Source organism: Aphelocoma coerulescens, chromosome 7 (genome assembly GCF_041296385.1).
Source record: "Aphelocoma coerulescens isolate FSJ_1873_10779 chromosome 7, UR_Acoe_1.0, whole genome shotgun sequence".
NCBI lineage: Eukaryota > Metazoa > Chordata > Aves > Passeriformes > Corvidae > Aphelocoma > Aphelocoma coerulescens.
In genome coordinates, this window is record NC_091021.1 from 46,766 (window position 1) to 66,142 (window position 19,377).

The 19,377-nt window shown below is 53.7% G+C and overlaps 2 protein-coding genes and 3 long non-coding RNA genes across 7 annotated transcripts; all 5 read right to left on the bottom strand.

Moving 5' to 3' along the window:
* Nucleotides 1-695: 695 nt before the first annotated feature.
* Nucleotides 696-4,644, bottom strand: LOC138113286 (B-cell CLL/lymphoma 7 protein family member B-like). The gene is made up of 7 exons (XM_069021446.1): nucleotides 4,589-4,644; nucleotides 4,382-4,537; nucleotides 3,988-4,063; nucleotides 3,367-3,463; nucleotides 2,383-2,568; nucleotides 2,098-2,177; nucleotides 696-1,726 (listed from the first exon to the last, which is right to left on the bottom strand). Exons 1-7 carry the CDS (start codon nucleotides 4,642-4,644, stop codon nucleotides 1,634-1,636), a joined length of 744 nt encoding a protein of 247 aa, XP_068877547.1. The 3' UTR covers nucleotides 696-1,633.
* Nucleotides 4,645-5,044: 400 nt separating this feature from the next.
* Nucleotides 5,045-10,184, bottom strand: LOC138113423 (transducin beta-like protein 2). Of its 2 annotated transcripts, XM_069021593.1 has the most exons (8): nucleotides 10,025-10,184; nucleotides 9,814-9,938; nucleotides 9,316-9,500; nucleotides 8,779-8,820; nucleotides 8,536-8,687; nucleotides 7,322-7,448; nucleotides 6,550-6,702; nucleotides 5,045-5,578 (listed from the first exon to the last, which is right to left on the bottom strand). In XM_069021593.1, the coding sequence occupies exons 1-8, from the start codon at nucleotides 10,161-10,163 to the stop codon at nucleotides 5,122-5,124; spliced, it is 1,380 nt and encodes a 459-aa protein (XP_068877694.1). In that variant the 5' UTR covers nucleotides 10,164-10,184; the 3' UTR covers nucleotides 5,045-5,121. The 2 variants fall into 2 exon arrangements, with proteins under 2 accessions (XP_068877694.1, XP_068877695.1); XM_069021594.1 differs by lacking the exon at nucleotides 8,779-8,820.
* A 3,160-nt stretch (nucleotides 10,185-13,344) lies between these two features.
* Nucleotides 13,345-14,121, bottom strand: LOC138113303 (uncharacterized). Of its 2 annotated transcripts, none has more exons than XR_011152091.1 (6): nucleotides 14,078-14,121; nucleotides 13,939-13,983; nucleotides 13,793-13,863; nucleotides 13,671-13,711; nucleotides 13,546-13,586; nucleotides 13,345-13,444 (listed from the first exon to the last, which is right to left on the bottom strand). It is a non-coding gene; the product is annotated as an uncharacterized lncRNA (long non-coding RNA). The 2 variants fall into 2 exon arrangements; XR_011152092.1 differs by having other exon boundaries at nucleotides 13,793-13,836; nucleotides 14,078-14,116.
* A 1,035-nt stretch (nucleotides 14,122-15,156) lies between these two features.
* Nucleotides 15,157-15,579, bottom strand: LOC138112984 (uncharacterized). The gene is made up of 3 exons (XR_011151956.1): nucleotides 15,514-15,579; nucleotides 15,355-15,434; nucleotides 15,157-15,268 (listed from the first exon to the last, which is right to left on the bottom strand). It is a non-coding gene; the product is annotated as an uncharacterized lncRNA (long non-coding RNA).
* Nucleotides 15,580-15,627: 48 nt separating this feature from the next.
* Nucleotides 15,628-15,910, bottom strand: LOC138113424 (uncharacterized). The gene is made up of 3 exons (XR_011152160.1): nucleotides 15,889-15,910; nucleotides 15,769-15,810; nucleotides 15,628-15,674 (listed from the first exon to the last, which is right to left on the bottom strand). It is a non-coding gene; the product is annotated as an uncharacterized lncRNA (long non-coding RNA).
* Nucleotides 15,911-19,377: the final 3,467 nt, after the last annotated feature.

Genomic DNA, 19,377 nt, shown 5'->3' on the forward strand with positions numbered 1-19,377 from the left:
CCATTACCCTTCACTGGACATGCAAAGAAGGGGACACGCACGGTATCGGGACCAAGAAAACCTGGGAAAAAAAGGAAACATTGGAAAATGAAAGTGAAAATGAAAATCATTTATTGCAAGGACAGTCAGGTCCGAGCGGGCTGGTGCGGAGGCCGCGGGTTAATGATGGGAATTGCTGGGGCGCTCTGGCACTGCCCTGAAGTCACGTCCAAAGCACATCCCCGATCCCCGCAGCCGCGGCCGATTCCTTCCGGCCCCCGCAGCCCCTGCGGGCGAGGAGCCCCGGGCCGCGGGCAGAGCCGCCCGGGTGGGCGGGGACGGCTGCGGAGCGGTCAGAGCCCGGGGCCGGGGCCGCGGGCAGAGCCGCTGCTGCACAGGGCGGAGGGGCCGCCCCGGGCTCCTCTTCCCACCCGCCCCGAGCCGGCCCCGCCGGGCGCTGCTGCCGCCTCGGCTCGGGGCCGCCCCCGCCCGCTCCGGACAGCGCCGAGCACCGGCAGGGAGGAGAGGGTGGGGAACCGGGACCGGGCGCGCTGACCGAACTTCCCGGGGAATCGGGCTCCTGGCCGGCTCCGAGTGCCGGCACCGGGCCCCGTTTAGCAGAAACTTCCCTTGCGTTCCCTTCCCTTCTCTTCCCGCACCGCACAGCCCTTCCCCACCCCACCCGGCCCTGCCCGGCCGACATCGTGCTCTGCATCTGTATTTCAAATAGTTTAATTTTAAAAATATTCTATTCAGTGCTAAAATAACTTTCCACTTCCACGCGCGGCCGCGCCTTCGGCTTCACCAGGCTCGATCACGGACTCGGCGGGACATGCAGTGGCGGCGGGGAGGAGAGTGGGGCTGGGGGGGGCAGCGGGTATTGGGAGGCGGCAGAGCCCCAGGGCGGGAGCACTTCCTGGGGTTCCTTCCCCTCCTACCCTGCCGCTTCCTTCCCCGTCCCGGGGATAGCGGGTACCTAGGCCGGGACAAGGACCCCCAGCACAGGGCAGCGGCTCCCCCTGCTCTGCCGGCTCCCGGGGTCTGCAGATCCCATGCAGCTGGAGCTGTGCCCTGCGGCAGAGCCGAGGCCAGCCAGTACCTGCCCTCCGGGAGGGGAAAGCGCTCCCCTCTCTCCCAGCATGAATGGCTTAAACTAGCAGCTTATTGCACAGCGTCCCAGTGGGTCCTTGCTGGCCTCCCCTCACTGCCCCCACACCCACCACCACCTGCTCCCACAACCGAGTGGACACATCACCTGGAGCAGGTGGAAGGTGGCTCTCCTGTTCCCAGCACCCAAGGGAAGGGCAGGCACGGGAGCCACAAGCAGGCAAACAGCATCTGCCAGCGTCCTGGGGACCGTGGAGAGCAGGGAGCCCTGTGGAGAACCCCCCCACGCATGCAGCCCACCCAGCAGAGAACCCCCAGCTCTAGGGCAGGGAGCAGGGAGAGAGGGAGCCAATAAATAGAGGCAAATTTGCAGGTACTGGCAGCAGCCCCATCCGTTGGGCAGGGCAGCGCAGGGCAGGGAAGGGCGCACTGGATGCAAGTGGTGGGAGCCCCAACGCTGGGGAAGGGGCAGGCTGGAAGGAAGCGCCGGTCCTGGGAGGTCCAGGTGGCTCTGCAAGGGGCTGGCGAAGGTGCCGGGCCAGGCAGGTTAGCTCTCCGAGGCCGTGTGGCACACAGAGTTCTGGTCAGCACAAAATCTCTTCAGAGGCGGCGCACCGGAGTCCTCCTCCTCTTCAGTTACCTGCAAGAGCCAGAGGTCACAGGCAGTGACACTGAGCGACGCACACCTAGACAAGGCTGTGACACACCATGGGGACACCCCAGGCTGTCACCTGTGCACAGACCCCAGGGCACCAGGAATGGGAACCCACTCCAGCCCTGGAGCCTGCCAGAATTGTTACTTTCCGACAGCCTCACATCATTCCCTCACACTTCACTTGATCTGAACCAGGAAATAGCTCAGGAAACCAGGAGGTTCCAGGAGCTCCCAGGGGGCACTTCAGGACTGCAGAGCAAGTCCCTCCACCAAGACGTTCATGCTACAAGGAGCAGCAACAAGGGTAAAAGGGCCAAGGGCACATTTAGAAGTGGTTTCAATTCCCCTCCCCTTACCTGAGTCTCAAGGGGGACTGGCTCTTCCTTTGTGAGAGTGGGAGGCTCATCTGCCACTTCCGAGGAAGGCAGGGAGGGCTCTGGGGAAAACAGGTGGGTCAACAAAGATGCAGACCGAGCACCCAGCTCAGTGCTGAGTCAGGACAGAACGTCCAGCAAAAGAAGTGCCCACTGCCCTGTCAGCTTCCAGCAGTGCCAAGTCTACCCACCAGACCACCAAGAACCCTGCAAGAGCCTTCCCTGAACCCACACATATACCTCCTCCCTTCCCAGCCCAGCACCCACCTTCCAGAGTCTCCTGCCCCAGGGTGGGAGGCTGCGAGTCGTCCGTGCGGAAGTCAGACGTGTGGGCAGGACTCATGGACTCACTCTGCTGGGGACTGGGGCTGGAGTTGGGGCTGCTGTCCACCTTGAGCTGGTACACGTCAGACAGGGAGCTCTGGTTGCTGTTCTCATCTGCAGAAACAGCACCTGGTGAAGAAGAGCACCTTGACCCAGGGGCACAAGCAGCTGAGGGCAGCACTGCAAGCTGGGGTCTTGCTGAGAGCAGAGCACAGTCAGAGAGTTAAAGAGGGGATTCACTGTTCCACATCAGCCCAAGGAGGGCTGTCAGGCACAGGACTGCCCTCCAGAACACAGTGGGAATCACATACACAACTGGCCATGGGAGAGGGAATGCTCCTGCCATGTACCAGGGCTTTGTTCCTCCTCTTTGAAGCAACACCAGGATTAGTGCTCAGCACCTGTCTCCCAATGAGGAGGCAGGCCTGGCACACACCTTTTCAAACTGCAGACCTGCAACATAACCTCACCGCATCTCCTGGAAATGCCAGCACACTCCTGATTTTCCTTAGCCACACGAAGAGCAGAGGCTGGGCAGGAGTGTACAGTGTGCTCCAGCAGTGAGTCCGGCGCTGCCGGAACCTCTCCTGACTGTATAGCGCTCGGACCAAGAGCAAGGCCAGAGACATCCTTTGCCCCTTCACACTAAGGTCCATGGAGATTAACTGCTGGAAAAGCAAGCTTGGCTGCAGGTGGCTACTAGCCTCTCCCCAGCAGAGACTGGAAAGGGGGGAGCAGGAAACCCTACTCCTTCAGTTGGCTGTGAAGCTTCCCACAGAAGATACCAGAAACAGCCCGTTAAGACTCTCTGATAACAAAAATGAACAGTTTGGGCAGGGACAATCCAGAAGTGGATCAGCCCAACTCCCAGCTACTGTAAAGCCTTGGAGTCTTTCTCCACATTGAAGGGAGCTCAGCCAGACCCACCTTGGAATTCCAGAAGGAGGGAGGAGTTGGCAGAGGTGTCAGCTGGGAAGCCATTGGGTTCTCGGACAGTGCTGCTACTTGATTTGGATTTCTCTTTCTTGAGGACAGAAAGAAAAGCACAAACACAAGGTCAGAGAAACACAGGCTGCTCCAGAGGAGCCATTCCCCTTTCTGTCTCCAGAAGCCCAGAGGGATGTGCTCAAGCTGGCCTTTTCCCTTGGCTTTGGGGGCACATTTCTAAGTGAGAGGCAAAACTCCATCTGTGAAGGGACTAGGTGGAGCTTGGGTGGGCTCGGGGGGGCTCAGGGCACCTCAGTAGGGCAGGGGGGGCTCGGCGGGGCCTTAAGGGTGCTCAGCAGGGCTGGGAGGGCTCAGCAGGGGCTCGGTTGCTGGCTCGGGGAGGCCTCAGCAGTCGACTTGGAGGGGACTCAGGAGGGTTTGGAGGCGTTCGGCAGAGCTGGGGGGCTTGGAGGTGGCTCGGGGGGCTTCGGTGGTCGGTGGGGCTGGGGGGGCTCGGCAGAGCTGGGGGAGGCTCAGGGGTCAGCTTAAGGGGAGTTGTTAAAGGGGCTAGGCTGGGCTGTGAGCGGTGGCTCCCGGCTCGTCTCCACGCGCGGTACCCACCTCCTTACTGTCCGCCACCGGCACCCACTTGAATATCCGCAGGGACGTATCGCCCACCGTCACCCACTTCTTCTCCCTGCCAGACACAACGCTGACAGGCCGGGCCGGGCCTGCGGCACCGTGGCAACAAACCCCGCCACCCCGCCCCGCTCCGGTTGGCCCAGAGGAGCATCCATTCAGCAGCCCGCAGCACGCGCCCCCGCCCGCCGCGCTGTGACTGGGCCGCACCAACCGCCCATCACGGCCACTTCCGTCCCCCCCGCCCCGCTCCCATTGGCCGCCGCCCCCCCGCCCCCGCCCGCTGGTTGGGCGCGCACTCCCGGGTCGCACCCCGCCGCGCGGTGATTGGCTGCGCGCGGGCTGCGGGCCCTCCCCCCCGCGGGCCCGCCCTCACCATCTGCGGACGCGCTCGATGGCTGCCATCACCTTCTTGATGTCATCCTTGCCCCGACATGGCGCGCGCAGCCCCGCAGCACCGGCCCCGCTGCACCCGCCGCCGCACCCGGCCCCGCGCACGCGCCCTGCGCGGCCCGCCCGCGCGCTGCGCGTCCTGCGTCACCACGCCGGACACGCCCCGGTTGCTGCGCCTGCGCAGGCGTACCCGCCCCTCCGCGGGCGCGGAAACGACGCGCAGGCGAGGCGACGGTGCGCCGTCATCTTCCTTTGGGGCAAGTCCCGCTCCACGCCCCCCTGAGACCACCCTGAGACCCCGGGCCGGGGGAATGGGGCCACCTTAGGTCCGCTGCACCGTTACAGCACTGCCCCGTCCCCTGCAGCAGAAACCCCAGCATTTAGCATCAAAGATTGAGCTTAGGCAGCGCCCCTGGAAAAAAACCGACCCAACCAAAAAACCTACCCCAAATCCACAAAAATCCCATTTCTAAGCTCAGAAAAACTCGTAGGCACTGCCTTAGCAATTACTCCCATGGGATATTGATGATCCAAGCCCGTGGGAGAAAACAACACAAGACTGTGACACTGTGAGTCCCCACTGTCCCCAGCCCAGCCCAGCCCTGCCCCGCCCGTCACAGAGCACACAAGGAAGGACTGGACACTCTTTTATTACTGCTATTCACAGTTATTTAAAAAAATCCCCAAATGCAGAGCGCAGCTGCTTCCTGCTGTACAGATAGCTTAGTGCTTCTTGCCATAGATGGCAGCCAGCGCTTTGCGAGCGCTGGAGATCTGCTGCTCCAGCCTCTCCCGCGTGGCTTTGTTCCCAGTTTTTTTCAGCATGGCCTCCATCTCCTCCACCACAGCGCGGTGCCCGGCAGTGTTGTGGAAGACACAGATAGCACGGTCCCCACAGGACACGAGATAGCGGCCGGTCGTGTCAAAGGCAAGGTCGGCGATACGGTGGCTGTGCACGCCAAGAAAACGCTCCTCCTCCTCGCCGCGCCGTGTGTTGTACACCACGATGTCTGTGCCACCTGCCACAGCGACCGTGCGGCTGTCAGGGGACAGGGCAACACGGCACGGCTCCAGCACCGCACACTGCCCTGTCAGAAGCAGGTATGGGTCCTGCTGCTTCTTGTACTCCACATCTGTGTCCCAGAACTTCCACGTGCCATCCTTTGACACGGTCGCCATCCTGCAGCCACGAGAGAGCACGGTGAATGCATGGAAAAGGGGCGGCACCTCTTACCCTGCCCCACCCATGAACCAGGAATACTCTATGGAGAGAGATCTGTTCAGAAGGGTGAGTCTGTACACACGTACAGTCTGCATTCTTTCCAAAGCAAAAAAGCCTTCCACTAGACCAGGCTGCTCCAAGCCCCTTCCAGCCTGGCCTTGAACACTTCCAGGGATGGGGCAGCCGCATCTTCTCTGGGCAACCGGTGTCAGGGCCTCACCACCCTCACAACCAAGGCTTTCTTCCCAATATCCCATTTAACCCACCCTCTGTCAGCCTAAAACCATTCCCCCTTATCTTGTCACTCCAGGCCCTTGTAAATAGTCTCTTTCCCATCTTTCTTGTCAGCTCCCTTCAGGTCTTGGAAAGCCACAGTTACATCACCTGAAGCCTTTCTCTTTTCCAGGCTGAGCAATCCCAACTCTCTCAGCCTTTCCTCACAGCAGAGCTGCTCCATCCCTCTGATCATCTTGATGCCTCCTCTAGACTCATTCCAGCAGCTCCATGTCCTTCCTGTGCTGGGACCCCAGAGCTGGAGGCAGCTCTGCAGGTGGGGTCTCACCTGAGTGGGGCAGAATTCCCCTCTCCCCTGCTGCCCACGCTGTGGGATCAACCCAGGGCACGGGGAGTTTCTGGGCTGGGTCATGTCCAGCCCTCACCCACTAGCACCCCCAGGCTGCTCTCCATCTGTTCATCCCCAACCTGGATTGATACTCGCGGTTGCCCTGGTCCAGGTACAGCATCAGCATTTGGTCTTGTTAAACCACATGAGATTCCTATGAGCAGCGAATACACAGGTGGCACGAGCCAGATTTGGCTCCCCAGGGCAGTGTTTTACTCCCCACAGCTCAGTGATACAGCTGGTACACCCTGGAAGAGATGGGCTTACATGTCCTGAGGGTAACTCAGAATGGCTAACACACACGTACCTCCTTGAGTCGTTGGAGAAGGAAAAGGATTGTACACCAGCAGTGTGGCCTTTCAACTCAAAAGCCCTGGTCACCTCCTTGAAGTCTCCGTTCTTGCCAAAACACACCTCCCACACCTTCACATCGGGGGTAAAGCCACAGGATGCCACAAACCTGCATGAAGGAACAAGGAGAGACTCTCGAACAAGGAGTTGCCCCTTACACAGGACCTGAGCAAGGCAAGGCCGCAGCTCTGCAAACCTGTCCTGACTCCTGCACTCAAGTCTGGTCAGCTGAATTTCCACTTTTCCCTGAAACCTGGCTGGTAAAGGGAACACTAAGGAAGGGCACCAGAACAACTCAGGAATGAGAAACTCTCTGGTCAAAGTAAAGGAGCTAAATGCTTTTGATCCCCAAACTCCTCACACCAGGAGCAAGGCAAATCATCCTGTAGCTGCAAGTGATTTTCCCGATTAACAGATCTCCTAGAAATAAAACCTTTAATTTTATAATTAACCTTTAAGAGGTCACAGACAAGTTCAAAGTGCTGTTTTCTTTGCATAGGCCATTTGCTCTGTCCCACCTCTGCGACCTGAGGCCAAAGCTGTTCTCGGGTTACCAGAACAGGAGCACTGAGGCAGGATGGCAACACATGAGTGCCTGAGCCCACCAAAATACCTTTTTAAACTGTGGAACCCTCAGAAAATTGCATTACAATAAAACTAACTGCCGATGGTCTGAACTGATGCTATCTTGTGCAAAGGAGCAGCCTGGAATCCTGCCTGTCACTCACCTTCCACAGGGTGAAACTGTGGCATAGGCATTGTTCATCTGGTTTGTGTTAATGCTGGCCAGGACTTCTCCCTTTGGGCTCCAGATCAGGATGGTGGTGTCACTGGATGCTGTCATGATAAACTTCCCTGGGGAAAAAAGGCAAAGATCAGGAGAGCCCCCAGACCTAACACTGCCATAGTCTTATGGAAGCCCCAGGACAACTTCTCCCTGCAGCTGGAGAAAACCAACGGCAGCACCAAAATCCAAGGAGTGTCAGCCTCCTGGGACAGAGTAAAGAGCAGTATCAGAAGACTCAGTTCCTGGTTATGCCTCAGTACTCCCCTGGCTCCCGAGCAGACAGCAGGCACTGAGCCCACGTGTGCCCTGTGCTCAGGACCCTGAGCCCCACATGCAGAACTCAGCACTGGGCTGTGCCATAAACAGGCACAAAGCACACTCCACCTGACCTGCATGCCCAAAATCAGCTCGAGAATAAGCACCTTTCAAGCTGTGGATTGCAGGCAGGCAACTGAATCCCAGTCACACCACCATGATCCATGGTTGCTGGTTGTACCCATGCTGGACTCCTGCTTGTTTCCCACTTCCCCTTTGCCATCTCAGCCCAGGCAGGGAGTTGCCTGTTTACCTTCCAACTAAAGGCAAACCTTGTTGCAGGTTTAAGTTTTCACTTTCACAGCTCCAGTCTCAGTTAACATCTTCCCTGCTCTCCTATTACAGAGGTGAACTCGTATCCACCTGCTTCCAACTGCCCACTGGCACATACCTGACAAATTAATCCATCAAGCCCTCGCTGCTAACACATAATTTCCACCCACCCACCCCCACCTCTGTTCTAGATGATCCCAGAAGTTCAAGATAGACCATTTGAACTCACTAGAGAGATTTCTGACTGGTTAAAGAGAGACTGGCGGCCCAGAGAACAGCGATCCTCTCAATATTGAGACCAGACCTCTTTGCAACAGCATCCCTGAAAATGTAAATTAAGAAACTGTGCATATCGGGGAGCTGGTTACAGGGACATTATCGGTGTGAAAATGACACCTTTTGGTTCAGTCACTAGTAAATTAAGTAAAAAAAACCTAAGAGACTACAGAGTTCAGTAGTGGTGCTGTACACAGCCTTGAGAATGCCAAGAACGCCAACACTTTGAATCCAGTAGCTTCACAAGGAAATCAAAGCTGATCTGGAGAGGTGAGCAGCTCATTTCCATACCTGTCTCTGCAATCCCTATGTTAATGACAGGAGCCTTGTGCTTCTTTGGGAAGTCTCCAGAAGTTGCAGTGAAGGTGAAGCTGCCATCATCCTTCTTGGTCATCTTGTAGACACGAATAGTCTCAGCATTGGCCAGCCAGACAATGAAAGCCCTGTGGAGGGACAGGCTCTGAGCCTCAGCTCAGCCCAGGTCACTCAGGGGCACCTGGGAAGAGGGATACGCTGGCAGGTAAAAATATTTACAAGGGCAGCAAGTTCTCTCCCTGTGTTGGCTCGACTGCAATACTGAATGAAAAAGAACAGAATTTATTACCCACACCAGGAAACGAGATCACTTCCTCTCTTTCTAAAAGAGGCCACTTCAAAAAGTCAAAACACACTTTTCCACCAAATTTCCCACCCAGCAAGAGCTCCCCCCGACCACCGGAGAGGCTCAGCAGCACATTCCAGCTGCAAAGTCAGCTGGCAGAGACCTCAATAGACACCTTCCATGGGTACAGCAAGCTCGGGACTAGGATATTTGCCCTGAAAACCATATTAACCCACCAGGAGCTGGACTAGATGATCTCCAGAAGTCCCTTCCAACTTGAACTACTGTGATTCTGTGATTAAGTGCCAGCTGCTTTCAGGAAAGGCCACGGATCAGTGATACCGTGATGACCCAGTGAGAGATGCTGCCTGCACCCATGCCAGAGCAACACCACTGATCCCACCGCAGCTTGGCCGTGAGACTGGTGGCTCTGCAGGACATCCCGGTGCCGGTACAAGGTCCGGCCGTACCGTGAGTCGGGGCTGAGGCGGACGAGCTCGGCGTGGTCCAGCCCCACGTTGGCGCGCAGGCAGCGGTGCTCCCGCCCCGCCAGGTCCCGGGTGCTCCACAGCCGTACCGTGCGGTCCTCAGAGCATGACGCCAGGTACTTGCCGTTGCTGCTGAAGTCCAGGCAGGTGACCGGGCTGCTGTGGCCCTGCGGACAGAGAGTGGTCAGGGAGGACGAGGGAGGAGGGTGGGGAGGGGGAGAGGGGGGTGGGAGACGGAGAGAGTGGGGTGGGAGGGGGACGCGGTGGGACACCAGTACCGGGGTAGGAGGCGGACAGTGGCACCGGGGGGAGAAGGGGAACACCGGCACAGGCGGGACACCAGTATCGAGAGGGACACCTGCACCGGCCCCGGCAGGACAACGGCACCGGAGGGGACACCGTCACCGGGGAGACACCAGCCCGGGCATCGAGGGGGACACCGGCATCCAGGGGGACACCGGCCCCGGGCACACGCGGTACCTTTAGGGCAGCTACCAGCAGCCGGTGTGCGAAGCTGTGCTGCCGCTGCTTCTCCCTGCGAGCCCTTCCCGCCGGCTTCGCCTTCCGAGCCTCCTCCGGCCTGGCATGCCCGTTCGCCCTGGGCCCTGCGGGAGTGGAGGGGCCAGTGGGTCCGGTTCAGCTCCGCTCCGCTCCGCGCTGCCCGGCGCCCCACCGTCCGCACGGTACTCACCGTCCTGCGGGGCGACGGGGGTCTCCCGCGGAGCGGAGCGATGCAGCGTGGCCACCAGCAGCAGGACAAGGACGAGGAGGATGAGGACGATAAGGGCGCCCGGCAGACCCGACCCACCCAGCGCCGCCGCTGCCTCCATGTTCCCGCCGCCGCGTCAGCGACCGGCACCAGGAGGGGGGGGAATTCTATATGTAAAACTTTTTTTTTTTTACTCCCAGGGAGCATTAAAAGCCCTACTGCTGCTTTTTTAAATTTAAGCTATAAAGAAAAGTAAACTTTATTTCTAACAAAAGTTAGAAATAAAGTTAGAGTTAGAGAGAAGGAGAAAAGCAAAGTAGAAAAGTTAGAGTGAAAGAGAAAAGCAAAGTAGAAAAGTTAAAGTTAGAGAGAAAGAGAAAAAGAGAAGAAGAGAAAAGCAAAGTAGAAAAGTTAAAGTTAGAGAGAAAGAGAAAAAGAGAAAAGCAAAGTAGAAAAGTTAGAGAGAAAGAGAAAAAGAGAAAAAGAGAAAAGCAAAGTAGAAAAGTTAGAGTTAGAGAGAAAGAGAAAAGCAAAGTAGAAAAGTTAGAGTTAGAGAGAAAGAGAGAAAGAGAAAAAGCAAAGCAAAGTAGAAAAGTTAAAGTTAGAGAGAGAGAAAGAGAAAAAGAAAAGCAAAGCAGAAAAGTTAAAGTTAGAGAAAAAGAGAAATGCAAAGTAGAAAAGTGAGAGTTAGAGGGAAAGAGAAAAGCAAAGCAGAAAAGTTAGAGGGAAAGAGAAAAGCAAAGTTGAAAAGTTAGAGGGAAGGAGAAAAGCAAAGCTAAAGGGTTAGAGAGAAATAGGAAAGTAAAGTAGAAAAGTTAAAGTTAGAGAGAAAGAGGAAAGTAAAGCAAAAGAGTCAGAGGGAAAGAGAAAAGTAAAGTTAAAAAGTTAGAGAGAGAGCAAAGTTAAAGACAGAAAAGTAGAGTTGGAGAGAAGAGGAAAGAGAAAAGTAGAGAAAACACAGGAATAAAGACAGAGGAACAAAGAAGAGTTAAAAGAGAAAAATAGAGAAGGACAGAAACAGAGTTAAAGAGAAAAAGAGAGAGACAAAGCAATAAGGAGAAATAGGAAAGCAAAGAAACGGAGTCAGAGACAAACAAGGAAATAGTTAAAGAGAAATAGGGAAATAAACCTAGAGAGAAACATAATTGGAGAGAGTGAGGAGAAACTGAGAGACAGAGGTAGAAACAATGAGAAAAAGAAAAACAGACACAGAAATATAGACAGAGAAAAGTAAAGTGAAGCAAAGCAAGAAATACAGTGAATAAATGACTAAACCACACCAAAGAAAGACAGGAGCCAAGGAAGGAGGGGGGGGCTGGGGATCTTTATTAGGGTTTTAGAGTTTATTCAACTTTATTGAATGGATTTTTGTATTTACACTCTAGCACAATATACAGAAACAACAATGTATACAAATAAAGTACAAATACAATCCATATACACACTGGTAAAAGTCCTATTTGCATACAGAGCAATACATGGAAATACAGCAGCAGACACAAATACAGACCAATACAGAGCAGCACAAGCCAAATACATATTAATACAATATAACAATTACTCTATTTCTGGAAAACTTGCTACATTTTGTTTTATTGTTACAGAAAACCCAAAACAACAGCACCACAGGGAGAACATACCAGTCATCCACCACACACACCTCCTTCAGCTTCCACACAACCCCACCATTGCTCTCATCGCAACCACTCTCCTCACCCTGGCCCCTCGGGAACGGGGTTCCCGAGAGCCTCCAAATCGTCCTGCCTGACAAAACCCCGGCCCGGCACGGTCCGCACCCAAACCTTGGCGATGAACATCGCCTCGCAGACCGGCCGGGACCGAGGAAAAAAAAACCCAGCCGGGGGGGGGGAAAAAAAAAAAACCCCCCAGCTGGGGTTTTTTTATTCTAAATTTAAAAATATGTTGAAAAACCTGAAAAGCAAAAACCAAACACACAAGGTTAGAACCATTCCACCACACACACACTCACAGGCAGACACAACCACATAGGCACAGACAACCTCTCACACACAGATACAGACAGTCACACTCTTCAGCTTACACACTGACTGTAGCCATTCATCAAAACACTCCACCAATGAAAATACTTTGATACATCTTCCCTGGCTGCCGCTCCTCGACATCGAGCCGTAGATTCCAGGAAAATCGGTAGCATCGGTGACCGTGGAGATCCAAAGCCACCTCGGGACCTGCAAGAAAATGTGAAGCGGTCAGAGAGGGGCCCGTGGCTAGGAGTTATCCCCACACCAGGCCCACAAATTTTCTACCCAAAACCCCACAGAAAATAAATGAACCCTTAAGTTTTATGACTGTTCTACCTAACTCTGACTCTACATGCCAGGGCAGGGCGGCTCCGACCCTAAGCGGCGCACGGATGGGCAGCACCCCAAATTAAGAAAAGATGACACGAGGGCTTGAGATGAGTCTCCGGAAGATTAATTCTTGAGCGCAATACACTTAGAGGCGATGGAACCTACTGAAATACTGCGGTCACGGAGGGAGGGTCCGATACCCTCCCTCTAGAAGTCCAAGGGAATGACATGTGAAAAGAAGCCAGTACTAAAACTGAGAAGGAAGATGGATGAGAACATCTTGTGTACTTCCTCCAGTCTCAAGAAGTAAAAAGGTAAAGATGCCAGAATAAGCCCCATCTGGGAAAGTAGGCAAGTAGAGTACAGCCAATACGGCCCAGAACGATGCAAAAAACGTCACTGATATGCAACAAAGCCCTGTGACACAGAGGACAATGGACGCTACATAACATAGACACAACCTACAGAACATAGACACAAGTTGAAACTGCCCAGCAGTCTCACCTGATGGGCCCAAGATTCCTACTGCAAGATGAGCCAGAGGCCGATGATGCCAAAGGAAAGAAAGCTCTATGGCAATAGCACATGATAGCAAAACATAAGTCCTTACAAGAAGTTGGTACCAAAGCTGTTAAGAGGATGCTCAAGAAGCTCAGTAGGCCTAGAGAAGAAGGCAACAACTGCTGGGGGACCGGGGCGATCGCTCCGGACCCAAAGGCGAGCTCCCGGGCCAAAAGGTTTTGCGATGACATCAAGACTCGGAGAAGGCCGATGACGTGAAGCTCGTGAGAACACGGAGACGGGTCGGAACCGTCCTGCCCGGCAAAAGGTCGGGTGATGCTGAGGAGAAATCCTCTCCCTTTACTTCCAAGGGGCCTATCCCTCTACAGCCCTCTCCTCTAAGCTAACTTCAAATTGCCTCCTGCAAGTCCAAAGGGTTTTCCCTTGTCCCCACCATCGGTCCCAACACTTAGCTTTTGGAAGACGAGCCAACAAAATCCATCCTCAATGGAAATGAGCACACGGGCGCCATGGACGTTGATACGGTCCCCAGGGTCTGTTTTGGTGGCTGCAAAAATTCAGAAAAAAAATTCAGACTGCAGTGAGACGTCCCAAAAGCGACCCCTTCCGCAAGGCCTCCCTCCCTCCTAAGGGCCGAGGCTCGCTTACCTGCCGCTTCCAAACTTCAGCTCCGCAGCTGCTCACAGCACCTAAGACAACAAAACAGAAAACGTCACTGTGGCCCTCGAGAATATTAATCCCCGGGGGTCCTCCGCACCGGTACCCCGGCTCACCTCAAATCTTCATCCGATTCCAGAGGCGGCCCAGAAAATACCTGCAAAGCGAAAAGGTACATGCTTAGCACACTGCCACATACCGCTCGCCTATTACTTGCCCCACTTAAAGGCCAACTCACCTGATTGTCTCTATTTCTTGGCACGTCCAAGGCAGCAGCAGCACCTGCAAAGAAACAAAGCAAAAAACATCCTGAAAGACTCTGAAATCACAACCTCCCCCCTCCAATTAAAGTACACTGCACCTATAGCTTAAGCTTGCACCCACCTGGCTGCCAGCATCCCCGACCGGGACATCTTGCCGGTGGACCACCTAAAATGCGCAAAAAATAACAGATGCTTAGAGCTGCACCAGAAATTGATAAGTGAGCAAGAAAAACTAGTTCAGTCCACTAGTCACCGCTTACCTCACTCACTTCACCTTGATGGCTGAGATCCAGCTTGACCTCCTAAAAATAAAGACAAAGAACAATGCTGTAACACAGCCACCATTTGCACCTGCTCCACAAACACAAATGGTGACTGACCTTCCTGTGGGAACCCCGTCACCCGGTCCAGGGCGCTCTGCCACAGATTTAATCCCTCCGCATCTGAAAGAAAGCGATGACAAAAGTCAAAGTGCTGCATGAGAACTTCACAGCCCCAGCTATCTTGTGTCAATCTAGGAATACCATCTAGAGGCCAAACTACAGCCTACACCACAAATTACAAGTCCCCAGGGCTTGTCCTATTACACCCATATGCCAGACCGTGCAGCAGGGCAGAGCAGCTCCGGGCCAAATTCACGCAGACACCAGTGACACAGGAAAGGACAAAGGAGGGGATGCAATGAAGAGAGAAAACCCTCGTAGAGAAGAACGATCGCAAGGACCGAGAGAACGAGGAATGAGATGACCTAGGCGAGACCGACGGTGAGCCGATGAGGCTCGAAGAACCCTGGCAGAAGGACTTATTCCGAGAACCGCAAAGACGGATGCCCGAGAATCGTACGGTCAGAATCCTCTACCGCTCTTCGCATTCTGACAAGTCCTAATCCGCTATAATGGATCGTTGTGGCATACAGCTGTGAATACAGCTCAGAACAAGACCATAAAAGACATCTGACTCGACACTTCTAAAGAGAGATGCGATTCTGATGCACCTCCAAGCTCTTGAGTCAAAGGATCGATGGTATCAGCACCGGGCCAAAGAGCACCGAGAGCAGAGATGCTAAGAATAACACCCAACATTTCCAATAAGCATCTCAAAGGGCTAAGGCAAAAGACCTGCAACAGAAGATGCTCAAAAGACACAGAACATACAATAGACAAGTGACACACACCGGGACTGCTCTGCTCTGCACACCTCGGCATTGTGATCAAAAGTGAGACTTGCCCTTTATGTGGCCTAAGGGGCCCCTTCCTGGACATCCCCACCTCCATATCTGACTCAAAAATCCCTCCCGGCGACCCCTGACCCAACACCGCACATTCCTTCCCTCAGTGGATTGTAGCCCTCAACTTATCTCTCAGGCATCTGGAGATGGGAATCCTCCTCAGGCACAACAGAAGGCCGGCTCACCCTCTGGGAAGCTCCTGTCATCACCGGGCTGTCGTCTCCTAGTCAGCCACAATAAAGAAAACCAAACATCACTACAGGAACTTAGTGGCACGTCGGCCAAAGCCCCGACAATTCCGCTACTCACCGTCCCCTAAGAAGGCCGGGGTCCTCCGACCGCACGCTTCGGCCACGCTCCGAGGCCGACGCCGTCATCGCGGGGTATGCCTGGGTTAAGAGGAGACAAGGTGGTGTGGCATTGCTGAAACTTAAGTGGACCCTCCCTCCTCCTCCCTCCCTGACTCACCGCAACTCCACGGCCGTGGATGTACCGGAAGGTACCTCAGAAGAGAAAATGTAAAGGCTTCGTTGCAGAGTCCCATAATACTTCCAGAGCGCTCACGACGGTGGCAAACTGGGTCTGTCGGGCGGTCGGCGAGAAGGTTCGGCATAAAAAAAGCGGACCCCCTAAAACACACAAATGACAATGGATGCTTAGAACTGCACTGGAAATTGATAACCGAGCAATAACAACTCGTTCTGTCCACCGGTCACCGATTACCTCGCTCCATCGACCTTGACTACTGCTATCCAGCTTTACCTCCTGAAAGCAAAGACAAAGAACAATGCTGTAACATAGCCACCATTTACAGTTACCCCACAAACACAAACGGCGACTGACCTTCTTGCGGGAACCCCCTCGCCTGGTCTTGGGCGCCCTGACACAGATTTCATCCATCTGCATCTGAAAGAAAGCGATGACAAAAGTCAGAGTCCTGCATGATAACAGCTCCAGGCATCCTGTGTCAATCTAGGAATACCAGCTAGAGGCCAAACTACACCCTATATTACAGATTTCAAGGCCTTGGGACTTGTCCTACTGCACCTATACACCAGACTACACGGCGGGGCAGAGCAGCTCCGGGCCAAACCCATGCAGGCACCCGTGACACAGGAAATGACAAACGAGGAGATGCGATGAAGAGAGAAAACTCTGGCAAGAGGAATGACCGCAAGGACCGAGAGAATGCGGAGCGAGATGATCTCGGCGAGACCGACGAGGCTCGAAGAAGATGCTAACGGAAGGGCTTATTCCAAGAACCGCAAAGATGGATGCCCGAGAATCGTCCGGTCAGAATCCTCTACCGCTCTTTGCATTCTGACAAGTCCTAATCCTCTGTAATGGATCACTGCGGTGCACAGCTGTGAATATAGCTCAGAACAAGACCATAAAAGACCTCTGACTCAATGCCTCTGAAGGGAGATGCGATTCCAATGTGCATCCAAGCTCGTCGGTCAAAGCTCCGACGGTATCGGCACCCGGCCGAGGAACACGGATGCTAAGGATGATGCCTGGCATTTCCGATAAGCTGGCCCCTCGAAGGGCTAAGGAAAAAGACCTAAGACACAAGATGCCCAAAAGACACAGAACATACAACAGACAAGTGACACGACACGCACCGGGACTGCTCTGCCCGCCTCGGCATTGTGATCAAAAGTGAGACTTGCCCTTTATGTGGGCTAAGGGGCCCCTTCTTGGACATTCCCGCCTTCAAAGCTGACTCAAAAATCCCTCCCAGCGAGGCCCGACCCGGCACCCTGCTTTCATCCCCTCAGTGGGTCGTAACCCTCGACTTATCTCTCGGACGTCCGGGATGTGAATCCGCCTCGGGTGCAAAATAAGGCTACCTCGCTGTCCGGGAAGTTCCTGCCATCTCCTAGTCAGCTACAACAAAGAAAACCAAAACATCAGAAAATGTAAAGGCTTCATTGCAGAGTCCCATAACACTTTGGGAGGGCTCACGAGGGCGGCGAGCCGGGTCTGTCGGCCGGTCGGTGAGGGGATTTGGCATAATACAAGTGGACTGCTCAAAACACGCAAATGACGATGGCCGCTTAAAGTTTAGAGTACCAGCACTCGGCACCCGAGCAATAACAACTTTTTCCTTCCACCGGTCACCGCTTACCTCACTAACTTGACCTTGACTGCTGAGATCTGGCTTTATCTCCTAAAAGAAAAAGACAAAGAACGGTGCTATAACATAGCCATCATTTACACTTGCCCAGCACAGACAAACAGTTACTGACCTTCCTGCGGGAATCCCCTCACCCGGTATGGGGCGCTCTGCCACAGATTTAATCCATCTGCATCTGAAAGAAAGCGATGACAAAAGTCAAAGGGCTGCATGAGAATTTCACGGCTCCGACCATCTCGTGTGAATTTAGGAATATCATCTAGAGCCCAGCTACAACCTACATTACAAATTTCAAGTCCCCAGGCCTTGTTCTATTACACCTATGTGCCAGACTATGCGGCAGGGCGGAGCAGCTCCGGGCCAAACCCGTGCAAGCACCCGTGACACAGGAGATGACAAATGAGGAGACACGACAAGGACAGAAAACTCTCTGCAAAAAGAACGACTGCAAGCACATCAAAGGGCTAAGGCAGAAGACACGAGACACAAGATGCCCAAAAGACACAGAACGTAACAATAGACAGGTGACACGACACGCACCGGGATTGCTCTGCCCTGCGCACATCGGCATTGTGATCAAAAGCGAGCCTTCCCTTTATGTGGGCTAAGGGGCCCCTTCTTGGATATCTCCATCTCCAAAGCTAATTCAAAAATCCCTCCCAGCAAGTTCCAACCCGACACCCCGCTTTCATCCCCTCCGTAGGTCAGAGCCCTCGACTTATCTCTCGGATGCCCGGGGATGCGAACGTGCCTCGGGTGCAAAAAGAAGGCTGGCTCTCGCTACCCGGGAAGGTCCTGCTGTCGCTGGGCTGTTGTCTCTTAGTCAGATACAATAAAGAAAACCAAGATCAAACTATGAGTTTAGTGGCAAATCGCAACAAGTCGGCGGCTCGCTTCGCTCCTAAGTGCCCCTAGATTCTCAAGGCCCTAGCTTTATCCCTAGTCTAAGGCTGCGGCTGCTATTGTGATAGGCACCCAGGGTAGCAAGGGACAGAGTTACAAGGCGTTTCCATAAATGCATGGGATGTGTTTGCATGCCATAAAACTTGTAAATGCAGCTGCTATGCTTATGGAAAGGCCTTAAGCGGCTCCCAAATACACCGTGCCGCCTTCAAAAGCCCCCTGCTGTAACTCCTAACCCGCTACCCTGCTCGTCCTCCCTCTCCCGGTCGCAATCCTCAACTTCCCTATCGGAAGCCTCAATCTCGGACACCATCTACGGCACGAGGTAGATCCCTTTTTGGACACAATGAATTCACTGAAAAAATTTGAAGTATCCCACTCAACACAACCTGGAATAGCAGGAAGTTGCACTGCTCCAAAAAAAAAAAACCTTAGCACAAAACCAGAAATTATAAAACCACCTTACCAACCCTAAACATGTAACCCAAATGAGTGAACTTAAATATTACCTGTATTCAATGGTATCTTCTTCCCAATGTCTTCAAAGCCTCTGTTGCTTTAGAGGCTAAAAGAGCCTGCTGAAAGCAAGCTGAGATAAGCAGAAAGATCCCCATCACTGAAATGAGAGGAGAGCTCTTACCCCACTCACTCCCAGAGAGGGAATGACTCCCCTTGCAAAAGCCTGGGCTTAATATACCCCTGGCCGGGTCCGCCCCTCGTTCCCATGATGCCCAGGGAAAAGGGAGGAGCCAAATCCTGCAAGGTATAAAAGCCCTCCTAGGAGTTGCCACTGTTTGGCTCCTCTGACTTAAATTTGAGGTGAGTAAAGGGCTTGGTAGGAAACTCTTCAGGGACACGACGATGCTTTCTTTTTTTGCTTTTATATTGAGCAAAAGGGTGGCCGGCCGGTAAGAAATCAAACTTTGTGTTTTGGGAACTCAGCTAGGTAATTTGTTGTTAAGTTGCATAATTATTCCCTAGTAATTACTGAGTAGTACTCCACCTGTGGCTTAGTAGGGTAGAGAAGAATAGTAATTTTATTAACGATGTAACTCTCCTTGGGACCTCTAATTAAGGCTATATACATTATAAATAAAAATAAGACTTCTTAATACCTTCCTAGCTGCTATTAGGGTTACGTCCGTGCGGGGCTCGCTCCCGTATGACGTTCGGTACCGGGGCTTGGGTAGGAGCACCCTGAGATGCAATTTAAATCCTTAAAATGCTCAAAAAGGGAGAGCTTTCTTTGACTGAAGTCTTTAAAATGAGGGAACGGGCGGGAGTTGCCTCCA

Bases quoted from the DNA above. Each gene is read 5' to 3' on its own strand.
- LOC138113423 (XM_069021593.1), bottom strand. From the start codon at position 10,163: ATGGAGGCAGCGGCGGCGCTGGGTGGGTCGGGTCTGCCGGGCGCCCTT. The intron at 9,501-9,813 runs GTACCGCGTGTG...CTCTGTCCGCAG, and splicing joins TGCTGGTAGCTGCCCTAAAG to GGCCACAGCAGCCCGGTCAC. The intron at 8,688-8,778 runs GTAAATATTTTT...GTCCCTCCACAG, and splicing joins GGAGAGAACTTGCTGCCCTT to GGCTTTCATTGTCTGGCTGG.
- LOC138113286 (XM_069021446.1), bottom strand. From the start codon at position 4,644: ATGACGGCGCACCGTCGCCTCGCCTGCGCGTCGTTTCCGCGCCCGCGG. The intron at 2,178-2,382 runs GTGGGTGCTGGG...TGTTTTCCCCAG, and splicing joins GGGGCAGGAGACTCTGGAAG to AGCCCTCCCTGCCTTCCTCG. The intron at 1,727-2,097 runs GTAAGGGGAGGG...TGGCTCTTGCAG, and splicing joins CAGTCCCCCTTGAGACTCAG to GTAACTGAAGAGGAGGAGGA.